General features: G+C 40.6%; 2 protein-coding genes across 10 annotated transcripts in view; both read left to right on the top strand.

Moving 5' to 3' along the window:
- Ankrd17 (ankyrin repeat domain 17) overlaps window positions 1-7,959 on the top strand; it is a 138,847-nt gene extending 130,888 nt beyond the window's left edge. For all 7 annotated transcript variants that reach the window (XM_031390963.1, XM_031390962.1, XM_031390959.1 and 4 more), the window contains 4 exons: window positions 2,839-3,087; window positions 4,802-4,980; window positions 5,984-6,148; window positions 7,355-7,959. In XM_031390963.1, coding sequence (XP_031246823.1) covers window positions 2,839-3,087; window positions 4,802-4,980; window positions 5,984-6,148; window positions 7,355-7,414 — 653 coding nt within the window. In that variant the 3' untranslated portion in view covers window positions 7,415-7,959. The remainder of the gene's footprint in view (window positions 1-2,838; window positions 3,088-4,801; window positions 4,981-5,983; window positions 6,149-7,354) is intronic.
- A 4,324-nt stretch (window positions 7,960-12,283) lies between these two features.
- LOC116104462 (cytochrome c oxidase assembly protein COX18, mitochondrial) overlaps window positions 12,284-13,188 on the top strand; it is a 10,683-nt gene continuing 9,778 nt past the window's right edge. The window contains exon 1 of one of the 3 annotated variants that reach the window (XM_031390956.1): window positions 12,284-12,755. In XM_031390956.1, the coding sequence (XP_031246816.1) occupies window positions 12,387-12,755 (369 nt within the window). In that variant the 5' untranslated portion in view covers window positions 12,284-12,386. The remainder of the gene's footprint in view (window positions 12,756-13,188) is intronic. The other 2 variants (XM_031390955.1, XM_031390953.1) reach the window with 2 other exon arrangements.

Genomic DNA, 13,188 nt, shown 5'->3' with positions numbered 1-13,188 from the left:
GCCACCACCGCCCGGCTCCAATACGTTGTCAAAGCACTTACATCAGTCTTTCCACCTGCCCGCCTTGCTGACTGTTGCACAAGACTCCCTCTTGGGCTGGTTGCGCTCCCTGTCCACATACCTGACTGTATGGCTTTTCTAACCCTAGAGGAAGACTTCACAAGCCAGAACCAGGTTTGGTCTAAGCCGCCAAGTCCTACTGCTTAAGGAAGGGTTAGGGACCTGGCCCTGACCTTTAATTACATTTGCATTAGTCTGTTGCTTTCCTGTGCTGCAGAGCTTTCTTTATGCACAAGTGGGAAGTTTACCAGGATGGGATCTGGCCCCGAGGCACCATTCCTTCCATTCCATTATCTATAAAACCTCTCCTAATCTCTTTCAGCCTTGGTCCAACTTTAGATTCCCTGGTTCCCTTTTTCTCTTCACAGGGAAATTTTGTATTTATTTTTGCCCAACCTTCTCTTTTTCATTGTAGAGCTGCATGAGAGTGATTCCATGAGAGTGATTCCTAATAACCTAGTGAAAAGTCAGTATTAGGCTATCGACCAGTGAAATTTTTCCAAAACTTTTCAGTTATTCTCAGGCAGATTTTAATGAGAAGTGGGAAAATAAAAGGGGGCTTCATTCTTTTTTGTGAGAATATCCTATGGAAGATCTCTCTACTCAACAATACTGATGTTCTTCCCTTCTGAAACCCCTTGAGCCAGGCCTCCACAGTCAGCATAGCTCTTGACTGTTCTCCACACCCCTGATAGAGTGGTCCATTTAGCATCTCCTAGAGTGTTCAACCATTCTCCTAGTCCAGAGTCCAATGAAAGTCTTTTACATTCTCCCTAAAAGAAGCATGACCAGGCCTGTTGCAGCAATTTAGCCCCAAGTACCTACTTTTTTCTGTTTTAATTACTATTTTCTTTCTGTGAAGAGACACCATGACCAAGGGAACGTAAAGAAGAAACAGTTTAGAGGGTGAGAATCCATAAGCATCCTGGTGGGGAACAAGAGAGCAGATCAGGAGGCATGGTGCTGGAGCAGTAGCCAAGAGTGCAGAACTCTTTCACAGGAGGCGGCAGAGAGACACGCTAACCTGGAATGGCTTAGGGGTTTTTTTTGGTATTTTAACTTTTGTTTTGTTTATATTTTTTGTTTTTGTTTTTGAGACAGTATTTATAAAACTCTGCCTACCCTGAATCATACTATAGACCATACTGGCCTAGAATTTATACAGAGTTTTGCCTGCTTCTACCTCCATCCAGAGTGCTGGGATTAAAGGCTTGTGGTTGGGTCTTTGAAACCTTAAAGAAAGCTCATCCCCAGTGGCATACCTTCTACAAGATCATACCTTCTAATCTTATCTAAATCTCGTGCTGATTTGAGACTAAGTATTTGATTTTAAGAGTCTGTGGAGAGTCGGTCTCATTCAGAGTACCTCAACACAAAACACAGTTTTCGAAGAATACAGTTTAGGGAAGCTGGGGTTGTAGCTCAGTTGATAAAGTGCTTGCCTAGCATACACAGTGTTTTGAATTTGATCCCTAGCACTACATCAACCAGGCATGGTGGCAGATTATAGGTGTCATCTCAGCATCTAGGACTCAGGAAGAATCTGAAGCTTAGTGGCCAAGTCTAGGAACTGGCATTGCTGTTGAAACAATATGGAGCTGAGTGCAGATCCCATGTAAACACAAGGCAGGGAGGGCTGCACATGGCCTGTAACCCTGACCTGTGAAAGGTGGAGCAAGGAAAGAAATCCTAGGGCTTGCTTCCTATAAACCCTGCTGCAGTTTCACTGAGAAAGTCTGTGCCAAGGGCAGAGCAATTGAGCAGGATGTATACCCAACATCTTTCTATGGCATGCACACCTGCACAGAAACATGTGCATGTATGGCACTTGGACACACAGATACTTAGCATACTATGGCACGCACACCTGTACAAAACATGTGCATATATCACACTCAGACTCACAGATACTTAAGTATACTTAGCTATATAGAGGGATCAATGCCAGCCTGGGCTTAGTGGGCATGCACTTAATTTAAACATTGTTCTTTTAAATGTTTTGATTTTATATTAGCAGCTATTGGGTTAATTAAATAATAAAATGGTGATTTATTAAATGAGTAGTTTGCCACTTTGTAGCATTGAGATCATTGTAGTCTAACAAAATTCTTGGGCTTTATATAAAACGTGTGTGGGGTCTGTGGGTATTAAGAGTTGAGCTCAGGGCCTCATGAATGCCAGGTAAGCACTATATTATTGAACTAAATTGTTATTGTTAATCAGATCTTAATTTCCACATACGTTGCTTTTAAAGACAGAGTCTTATTTTGTAGCCTAGCCTGGCCTTGAACTTGTAGTTATCCTGTATTTTGTTTTGTCTGAGACAGGGTTTCATTATGTAGCCTTGGCTGTCCTGAAACACACTATATAGACATTCTGCTCTTGAACTCACAAATATCCTACTGTCTCTGCCTCCAGAAGGCTGGGCTTGATTAAAGGTGTGTGCCACCATGCCTGGCTGCACTCATCCTGATTAAACCTCTGTAGCCCTGATTGCAAATGTGCAGCATCATGCTCAGCTTAAGCATTCTTCTTAAAACAGAAGAGAAAAATATTTTAAAGCAAGAAAGAGGCTGTTGAGGAAGGAGGAGAAGGAGGAGACAGAGGGAGTAGGGGATAGTAAGAATAAAGAATATGGTATATATATACAAACTGATTTCTTTGTATGGAAATTAAAAGTAATATTAAATCTCAGCTCTCCTCAGAAAAATTAGATTTGGTTTTGTAAAATTAAATATTTTACAGAGTACCTGTATTCTATTTCAAATATCTCTCCAGAGTCTCCAGCACAGTCTGTATCCTCTGGAGTTCGTGCGCCATCTCCTGCCCCATCCTCAGTACCTTTAGGGTCTGAAAAGCCCAGCAGTGTCTCTCAGGACAGGAAAGTTCCCGTCCCAATTGGGACTGAGCGTTCTGCACGGATAAGGCAAACTGGAACTTCAGCTCCATCTGTTATTGGGAGTAATTTGTCTACATCAGTAGGACATAGTGGCATCTGGTCCTTTGAAGGGATTGGTGGCAATCAAGGTATGTATGATATGCTGTATATTACTGGAAATGAAGTTTATTCATTTAGCTACATATTTTAATCAATTTCACATTCATTTAATTGTTTTGAGATTTTACTTTTATGTGTGGTGTTTTTTCTGCATGTATGTCTATGCAACTCTTATATGCCTGGTGCCTGAGGAGGCCAGATGAAAGTATTGGATCTCCTGAAACTGGAGATGCAGCCAGTTGTATGCTGCCATCTGGGTGCTGGGAGTTGAACCATCTGTCCAGCCCTCATCATTCCTTTAAAGGATCTCTATTCCTGTCTCTCAGTTAGACTAATCATCATCTTTTAGTTCTGGTTTCATGTGCTCTTTCCCTCTGCACTTATTCATCTCTGAAAATAATCTAATGCACGGAAACAACATTGGTTTATTAAGAGTCCCCTGTATACCGTAGTGCCCTTGAACAACATTGGTTTCTTAAGAGTCCCCTGTGTACCGCAGTGCCCTTGAACAACATTGGTTTATTAAGAGTCCCCTGTATACCGCAGTGCCCTTGAACAACATTGGTTTATTAAGAGTCCCCTGTATACCGCAGTGTCCTTGAACAACATTGGTTTATTAAGAGTCCCCTGTATACCGTAGTGTCCTTGAACAACATTGGTTTCTTAAGAGTCCCCTGTGTACCGTAGTGCCCTTGAACAACATTGGTTTATTAAGAGTCCCCTGTATACCGTAGTGTCCTTGAACAACATTGGTTTATTAAGAGTCTCCTGTATACCGCAGTGCCCTTGAACAACATTGGTTTATTAAGAGTCCCCTGTGTACCGCAGTGCCCTTGAACTGTGTAGATGAGGCTAGCCTTGCCCTTGGGCCTTTTGCCCAGTACTTGATTCCAGGTTTTTGCTATCTTGCCCTACAAAAGCCTACTTGTATTTTCATTTTGCCATATTAAGATGTTGGTGTTTCCTTTGAGACCTTTTGGATTCTTCGTAGCTTTGATTTTCTTTTATAGTTTGGTTGTAGACATTGTTGCTGCTACTACTATTTAAGTGAACAAATGTTTATTTAAGGGGTTTCTCATGTGAATCCTCCACTGTCCATTAGCATTAATCATGGTCAGGATTTCTCAAGATTGCCCTCTCAAATAACTGATGTATTCCAGTTGCATTGTTAGAATTCTTACACAATTCTTTTGTGTGTTATTTTATCTTTATATGAATTAGTGACATTTGTGACAACTTCAGAATTCTCCATATAAAATCATTGGCATCTTATTTCTTCAAACATTTTACTTTAGGAATCATTTTAGAGTAGATTTACTTACTTCCCTTCTCCCTCTCACTTCACTTACTAAGGATGAGTTTATATCATACTCATTTCTAAGAGAACAAATTCATTAATGCCATGGATCTGTAGGATATACCAGTGCCTACAATCAAAAGATAGCCATAGTTTCTTAATTGTCTTGTAGTGTCTTCTCACAGACTTAGAATAAGAAAGGCAACTCTACGAATTCACTAGACCAGGCATTTCTAATGATGTGTAATATTTTGTGATACTAAAATATATATTGACTAAGCAACATGGGAATACTGCTGTAAACATAACAGATTATTTTGAAGAACTTACAATTTGATATAAGTTAAAATAGGAATTATAAAGTATTTCTTTTTCTTTTTTTTTTTTAAACTGTGTGTTGATTTTGAATGTTATCAACTTTTGTTTCTGGCTTTCTTTTCTCTCAGACAAAGTGGACTGGTGTAACCCTGGGATGGGAAATCCCATGATTCACAGGCCAATGTCTGACCCAGGAGTGTTTTCACAGCATCAAGCAATGGAGCGAGATAGTACAGGAATTGTAACTCCTTCTGGTACATTCCATCAGCATGTTCCTGCAGGATACATGGACTTTCCTAAAGTTGGGGTAATTTAAATATATATTTTGATTGTTACAAAATACTATTTTATTCATTTGTTTGTTTGTTCTTGTCTATTCCTGGTCATCTTTCATTTCCAAGTGCATAAGCTGTGAAGTCCCTCTGGAGCTTGACAGGTCAGATTGGCTAGATAGTCTTTTTAGCCATTTAGGGGACTCTTATTTCAGCAGTCGTTTGCTGGTTTATTTTGGTTGGGGTATGTTATTTATTTTGGCTTTTTAGATTTTTATTTTTACTTACGTGTACATGTGAATATGTATGTGCACATGAATGCAGATGCCCACTGAGGCCAAAGAGAGCATTGGATCAGTTGGAGCTGGAATTACAGGAAACCATAAACCATCAAAAGTAGAAGCTTAAGAACTGAATTCAGGTATTCTGCATGAGCAGCTAACTCTTAACTCCAGCCCGTGTGGAACACTTATGGAGCTAGAGATTACTTTCTGCTTGTTCTTTATTTTGTTTGTGAGACTGACAGGCTCTCAAAGGTACTTGAGCTTGTCTGCAACTCTGTAGACCAATCTGGCCTCCAGCTTACAGAGATCACCTGCTTCTGCCTCCTGGATGTTGGGATGAGAGGCCTTGGCCACCATGTCTACCTAAATAAGTTCATATCAGAGAATAATTTCTAGGTTCTGTGAGTAAGCTATAAATTCATAAAGTTATTTGAGACTTTAAAATCAGTTTTAGGGCTCTTGGCTCTTTTGGTTTTTGTTTGTTTGTTTCTGTTTTATTGTTGTTGTTACTTGGTTTCCCTTTTTGTTTTTTCATGGGGTATGTATGAATCCCTGACTGGCCTGAGATTCATATAAACTGGACTCTCTTTGCCTCTCAAATGCCTCTTTTTGTTTTCTGTGACAAGTTCTCTCCACATAGTCCTTATAAGATTTTTATTGTTTACCAGGCTAAGAAGAAAATAGTGACTTGGATATTAATCTCCCTCCCTCTCTCTCTCTCTCTCTCTCTCTCTCTTTCTCCTCTTTATTTAAGAGTATGCCTTTTTCTGTATATGGGAATGCAATGCTTCCTCCAGTAGCACCTATCGCTGATGGTGCTGGAGGACCCATATTTAATGGCCCTCATTCTGCAGAACCTTCTTGGAATTCACTGATAAAGATGGTCTCAAGTTCTACAGAAAACAATGGTCCTCAAACGGTAAGGCTGATCATTCAGCAAGCAGTCACGTAAATGTTTACAAAATATGAAGCAAGTAGAATTCAGGTTAACCATGGTAGCTTTAGAGCACAGTGAGTACAGCCAGTAGAGGACATTGGCTATAGCTGAAGTACATCAGAAATCTTTGTAAAATGGTACTCAGTTTTTAAATTAAGTATAGGAAGGTATTTTATATTTTATTCTGTAGCAGATGATAATGTAGAAGAATTTAATTACATAGCTGGCCATGGTAGTGCACACCTTTAATCTCAACACTCAGGAGGTGGATCTAGATTAGTTATGGGTTAGCCTGGTTTACTTGTAGAGTTCAGGCCATCTAGGGCTACATAGTAAGGCCCCGTTTTCAGAAACAAAACAAAATAGTAAGATGAAAGATGTCTTCATGTAAAATAATTATATTAACATTACAATTTGCTACTTTGTTAAGAGCTTTACAGTATATGAAAACCTAGAGTAATGATTACACACTTGTTTTTGGGTGGAATGTATCTTTACATCTTTTGTCTGACGCTCACTAGATATCCCAGGCTGACCCCAAACTTAAGGTACAACTGCTTCAGCCTCCCAGGTCCCAGGATAATAGAAATAAGGAACCATACTTGTCTGATGCTTAAGTTACTTTGGTCTCTATGCAGTATCTCTGGGTAATCATCCTTTCACAGCAGTCTCTATGTTGTTAATAGCTTTAAAGTTGTGTGAGCATCACCTCCTGTTAGGATTTTAAAAAGAAAAGGGAAGCAAGGAGAGCAGATTTGGGAACTAGAAGGTGTAGTTTAGTGACAGGACACATGCTTGCATTCTCAAGTTCCCAGACTCATTCCTATTCAGGAGTGTGGCATTATTGTTTTTTCTCTAGTATTTCCTAATATGCTGCTGCTTTTTATTTTTATCCTCCCATTCCCTGGGTATTGTATATTTTATTTATCCACTGTTCAAAAATTGTAGTTTTTTAAGTGATTTTTTTTTCCAGTTTGTGAGTGTGTATGTGTCTATGTTTTGCTTGCATATATGTCTGTATCACGTGCATGTTTTGTGCCTTTGGAGCCCAAAAGAGGATCTTGGGACTAGATTGAATGAGATTGCATTGTCTTAGTCCATAAATGCTTCATTGTTTCTATGAGTATTATCTTAGCCTAAGTCTCTGCCTGATGTGTATTTGGTGACACGAATACTCTATGTTTGTAGGTATGGACCGGACCCTGGGCACCCCACATGAACAGTGTGCACATGAACCAGCTTGGCTGATGAGGATAAGCCTGTTAGCCTGCAGATTCCTTTCATTCAGAGGAAATCACAAGTGGCCGAGAAACATTTTTATGCTCCCAAATCATTCTACTGATGTGCTTGACTGAAGTGTGTAGGCTTTTTGCAGACAAACTTACTAACTGACCTATTTTCTGTGAACATTTGTGACAGCCAATTCTCCATCATCATCTGTTTTTACCTTAGTTAGCATTTTTTCTTATCATTTCTCTTCTTTCTTTCCCTCTTCTCCTTTGGACATAACTTTCTGTTGAAGCTGTTCTTTGGCTGGTTGGTTTTAGTACTGTAAACTGCTTCTGAGCAAACACGGAAATTTAGCAAAATTATGTAAACTTGATCCTGAAGTTTTAGAATGGCAAATAAATGTACAATTGTTTACATAACAGAAAAGGCTAAGCAGAAAGTAAATTTCAGTATGTCAGTCTAGAAGTTCTACTTTATGTAGACTTAAATTCATGTGAGATATGTACCTTCATATTCAGAAATCTGGATGTCTCCTTCATACATTAAACTATTAATAAGCATCACTTTTCTACTTGTATATTTTAAGCATAGAGTAAAATGATGGGCATTATCAATGGATGTTCCCTGCGTTAGCTCTGAAACACCCATCTTACTCCCTATTGGGTTTGTTTGTAGCAAGGCAGAAGAAATTTCTGATTTTTCCATGTCTTTATTAAATTTGTCACACTTTTCAAACTCATGTACACATATCTCTTCAGTTTGGACTCTCTTTGCCACTATTACTACTTAGTAAGATTCTCTTGCTCAATAATGAGAACCATCCAGTAAAGCTTTTTTCCATAGTGGCTGCTACACAGACGTGGAGCATCTTCAGTGGCACCAGGGGTTTCCTCTACCCAGAAAACTTGAGACTTTTGAGCAACTTAAAAGCCACCACAGTTCTCAGTCAGCATATATTGTTTATTTTTAAAGATTTCAGCATATTTCATATTGGATGATAAGATTCTTAACATTGGGTCTTCCTGATCAGCAAGAGTCAATGTGCAGTTTTCCCTTTTCAAGCATCTGTCTTAATTTGAAAGGCTCCTCTCTCTGCACTTGTTGGTAGAAATGAAAGGGATGAACAGCTAACTTGGGCCAACTCAGAAAGGAGTGTTTGGGTTTGTTTTTAAAATGACTTATGGTCAATCCATGAATACACAGATTATAAATTAAAGTTTCCAGTTAACTTGTTTATATGTGATTCAGGGCCACACTAAACTACTCAGTGGGAATTATATATTCCATCCACTTGAAACAATAAACAATAATGTATACAAGAAGAATATGTGTCCTGCCCTGTCTCCTATGGAAAAGTAACTCACATGATTGAAATATAAAAGTTTATACGTGAGAAATACTGTCATACTATCAATTTGGTTTTTAATTAGAGACAAACTTTACACTGTAAAACTTGAACTAAAGCTTACATATACCACCTAAGGTTGATAACAACATTCATTGGTTGTCATAGAATGTGATATGATTTTATGCCTGTAGTGACCTGAGTGAAGAGTGTAAGGTAGTTTTTCAAAACCCACCCAGCACTCTGGATGCTAAGTATATACATTTAGTTTTCCACCTTTACTTTATACATCCAAATTAGGAGGAAAATAGCCTACAAATATAGCCATGAGTTTAAAAGATAACTTAAAATCAAAGCACTTTACTTAACACAAAGCAACAAAACTGTGTGATGTTAACATTTTGTATTGAATTTTGCCACGGTTCTGTCTTCTTTGCTCCCACAATACTTTTCTGAGATGCCTAGAGTTATTTTCTGCCTAAAATAATGGAGTTAGAGAACAGACACTACTCGGGATGTGCTACTACATGTGAGTAGTGGTGTTTACCACACGTAACCTCTTAATGAATGTCTTACCAAAAGAGGAAGAAGGGTGGAAAAGTATTTTCTTGGGTTTAAAATGTGGAGCATGATTTGAGCCCTGTCTCTTCTACATTGAGAGAGCAGGACAGCGCCATGGTTCTAGAAATTTGTACCAGGAGCATTTTTCAAATAAATTTTTATACTTCAGATGTAATATAGAAAATTTTATTTATTTAAACAATAAAAAAAAGTTCTTGAGACCGTGCAGGTCTTTTTTTTCCCCCTTTTTGAAGTATGTGATTATCTTTGCACATTACATAGTTTGCTTCTTAAGAAGTGACTTATCAGATAGCTGTGGTGGCGCACGCCTTGAAATCCCAGCAGTCAGGAGGCAGAGCCTGGTGAATCTGAGTTCAACCCCACCTAATCTACAGAGTCATTTCAAGACAGCCAGGGCTACAAAGAGAAAACCTGCCTCAAAAAAGAAGAAAAGGGGAAAAAGTGTGCCAGATGTGGGGGTGCATGTCTTTGAGCCTGGCAGAAGGGTCTCTAAGTTCAAGGCCAGCCAGGTCTATAAAGTTCCAGGCCCAAAAGGGCTACATACTGAGACCCTGTCTCAACTTCCCCCCCAAAGGAAAAATACACCTGAATCTGACTTCAAAGTTACTTTTTTTTTAATTTCTCATAAGAATAATTTGCCGCAAAAAAAAAAAAAATAATTTGCCTCATACATATTTTCTTTAAATTTCCTAAAAAAGTTTAGAAATTTTATTTGGAAAATGGGTCCTCTAAAATAACAATATTATCTATATTAAAAATTTGAATAGTGTGCTAATATTCTATAGTAAAAATGTTGAGATTTAGGATTTGAATGATTAGTAAAATACTTGTCTTGTATATGTCAAGCAAAATACCCTAGCACTGAAAAAAATAAATAGGTGGTAGCACATGCCTATGGTACTTGTAATCCCAACACTCTGTAGCTGAGATTGGCATGGAACACTGGATCTTCTTGCCTCTGCCTACAAAGCGCTGGGTTTCTACTGAACAGGTGCTGCTTGCTTTCATCCCATCATAAGGTAGAAAAATGGTGTGGATGGGGACTGTTATGCATTCCTTGAGTTTGCTATGTAGCCTAGGCTGACCTCAACTTGTGGCAAGCCTGCAGCCCTGGCTTCTTGTGTGCTGATACAGATTTGTGCCGCTGTGCTCTTCCTCACACCCCATTAGACTGGAACTCAATAGGTAGCCCAGGCTGGCCTCAAGCATACCTAGCTGTCTCTTAAAAAATGTGTGTGTGGCCGGGCAGTGGTGGCACACGCCTTTAATCTCAGCGCTTGGGAGGCAGAGGCAGGCGGATTTCTGGGTTCGAGGCCAGCCTGGTCTACAGAGTGAGTTCCAGGACAGCCAGGGATACACAGAGAAACCCTGTCTCAAAAAACCAGAAACCAAAAAACCAGACAAGAATACAAGAAGTAAGATAAATATGCTCACATGCAGCATTATCACAAAATAAGTATTAATAAGTTTAGTTCACATAATATATGGGTTTAGTTTTTTATTTTATTGCCATTACTTTGACTTATATGCGTGCAGGTGTTCAGCAATATCAAAAGATGTTGTCAGATACCTGTAGCTGTAGAAAAAAATTGTTAAAGATTTTAATACCTGCTTGAAAGTTTTGGTTTAGGGTTTGTGAGCAATAGATCTATAAATAACAGGCTTATTTATACATAGAAATGATTCTTTATGCTTACCATATTAAGTACGAATTTACTTTCCTAGTGTTGAGAATTAATCCTAGGTTCTCATATGTATGGTAAATTGGGACTTGGGGGAGTTGTTTTTAAGTAACTTCTCTGGCTTAAGGCCATTTTGGAAGGGCCTAATGGATATTACCAGTTTTCTGGACGTAGGGTAGTTTCTTAATTAAATCAGCAAGAGATAGATGAACTGTTTTTAAAAGAGGGATTGTGCTATGGGAGCTGAAGTAAGGTTACCCAAGTTTCAGAAAGTATATTATCTGATAGCTTTGGTAGATGTCCATTGAAGTAAGAGACACTGTCCATAATTTGGCTTTACCAACCATGGAAGAGGTTTCTAAAAACTCAGTTCACTTTGGCCTACTCTAGGGGCAGGCACCTCTTCGTTGTAAGAAAACTCTTTGTTGTTGGGCAGTAGTGGCACACGCCTTTAATCCCAGCGCTTGGGAGGCAGAGGCAGGTGGATTTCTGAGTTCGAGGCCAGCCTGGTCTACAGAGTGAGTTCCAGGACAGCCAGGGATACACAGAGAAACCCTGTCTCAAAAAACCAACAAACAAACAAACAAACAAAAAAAAAAAAAGAAAAGAAAAGAAAACTCTTTGTTGTCCCATCTATTTGCTGTAGCCAGGAACAAGAATGTGAAAAACTCACACTTCTTGTATGCCCTGTGCATTCCATTTAATCAGAAGACAGTGCCCCCGTTGGAACAAAATTGTGCTGTTGATGGTAATTCATTTTTTAAAATGAAAAATAGTATTTTTCCCTGCTCCTTATGATGGTGATTCTTCTTTTCAGAGTCTCACTAGTTACCCTGAATACACAATAGATACTCCTGCCTCTGCCTCTTAAGTGCTGGAATTAAAGGCGTGCACCACCACTCTGGCATTCTGCATTCTCCTGTTTATAAAGGAATATAGAATGCTAACCGGAACAGATAAAGACAATTAAGTCGTACAGACTAACACTGAGCGACCCAGAAACACTCATTACTCTCACAATAGATGTTTCAGCAGTGTGTAGAGTCAGATGCTACACGCCTTGAGCGGAAGCAGCCCTATCACAAAAAGTACTCAAGCCACAATTTCCTTGGCTGGAAACTGAAACTCAAAGGCAAGGCAGTTTGTTCGCCCCGCCTACCTTGCAGTTCCGGTTCCTGCTCTGAGCTCCACCCCAGCAAGGAAAGGAGCCTTGAAAGCCGCAAGCTGTTCGGTGCCGCGTGGGAAAGGTGGGGCCCTACGTCATCTGTAGTGCGACGCCGGACATGCTCGCTTTGGCTGGGAAGGTCTGGTGTGGCCTCGGGTTCGCACATGCGCGCAGCCTCCTGATGCGTGTTTCCTTGGCTGCCCACTCCGTGTAGCCATGCTGTGCCGCTTGTGTGACGGGTGGCTCCGGTCGCTTCCCGCCCTGCGGCTCCGGGCACCGGGATCACCACCACCTGCCTGGAGCAGCGCGCGGCCCCGGGCACCGGGATCACCGCCCGCCTGGAGCCGCGCGCGGCTCCCAGCCCTTCCGGTATGGGCGGCCGCGTCGGTGTCGGCGGCCTCTCCCGGCGGCTGGTATGAGTCCCTGTCAGCGTCGGCGCCTGTGCGCGCGGCGGAGGAAGTGCTGCTGGGCGCGCAGGAGGCCACCGGCCTCCCCTGGTGGGGCAGCATCCTACTCAGCACCGTTGCCCTGCGCGGTGCTGTCACTCTGCCCCTGGCCGCCTATCAGCACTACATCCTGGCTAAGGTGAGGGGCGTCGTTCCCCGTGTTGCCTGCCTGCTAGTGTTAACCATCGAGACTGCGTCTTTGCTAAAATAATTTAGTTAGCATTGCATGGTAAATGATGATTGGTGGTGACTCGAGTACTTTCCAGTTTACCCGACCTGTCAAGTCTTTATTCGAAACACAAGTGCTTCCCAAATTTTCGGTTGAGACCAATATACGGAAGAAATGGCACGGAGGAACCTGTAGCATTAGGGACAATGCGCGTCTGCAGCATTATTTGTCACTATATTTACTGCTCTTTATTAGTAGAAGTGTATCACTAAGTTAACAGTTTCCAGACGTATATTCTTCCTCTGGGCCTACCACCTACAACCCTGTATCTGATGAATTGAAACTTTGAGTTGGCCTTTTGGAAACTTTCTTTTCAGTGGAATTGGTATAGCATTACCTTTCC

The sequence above is a fragment of the Mastomys coucha genome, unplaced genomic scaffold, assembly GCF_008632895.1.
Source record: "Mastomys coucha isolate ucsf_1 unplaced genomic scaffold, UCSF_Mcou_1 pScaffold22, whole genome shotgun sequence".
Taxonomy (NCBI): domain Eukaryota; kingdom Metazoa; phylum Chordata; class Mammalia; order Rodentia; family Muridae; genus Mastomys; species Mastomys coucha.
The sequence above is the reverse complement of the archived record's forward strand: the minus strand, read 5'-3'. Positions and strand labels throughout refer to the sequence as shown.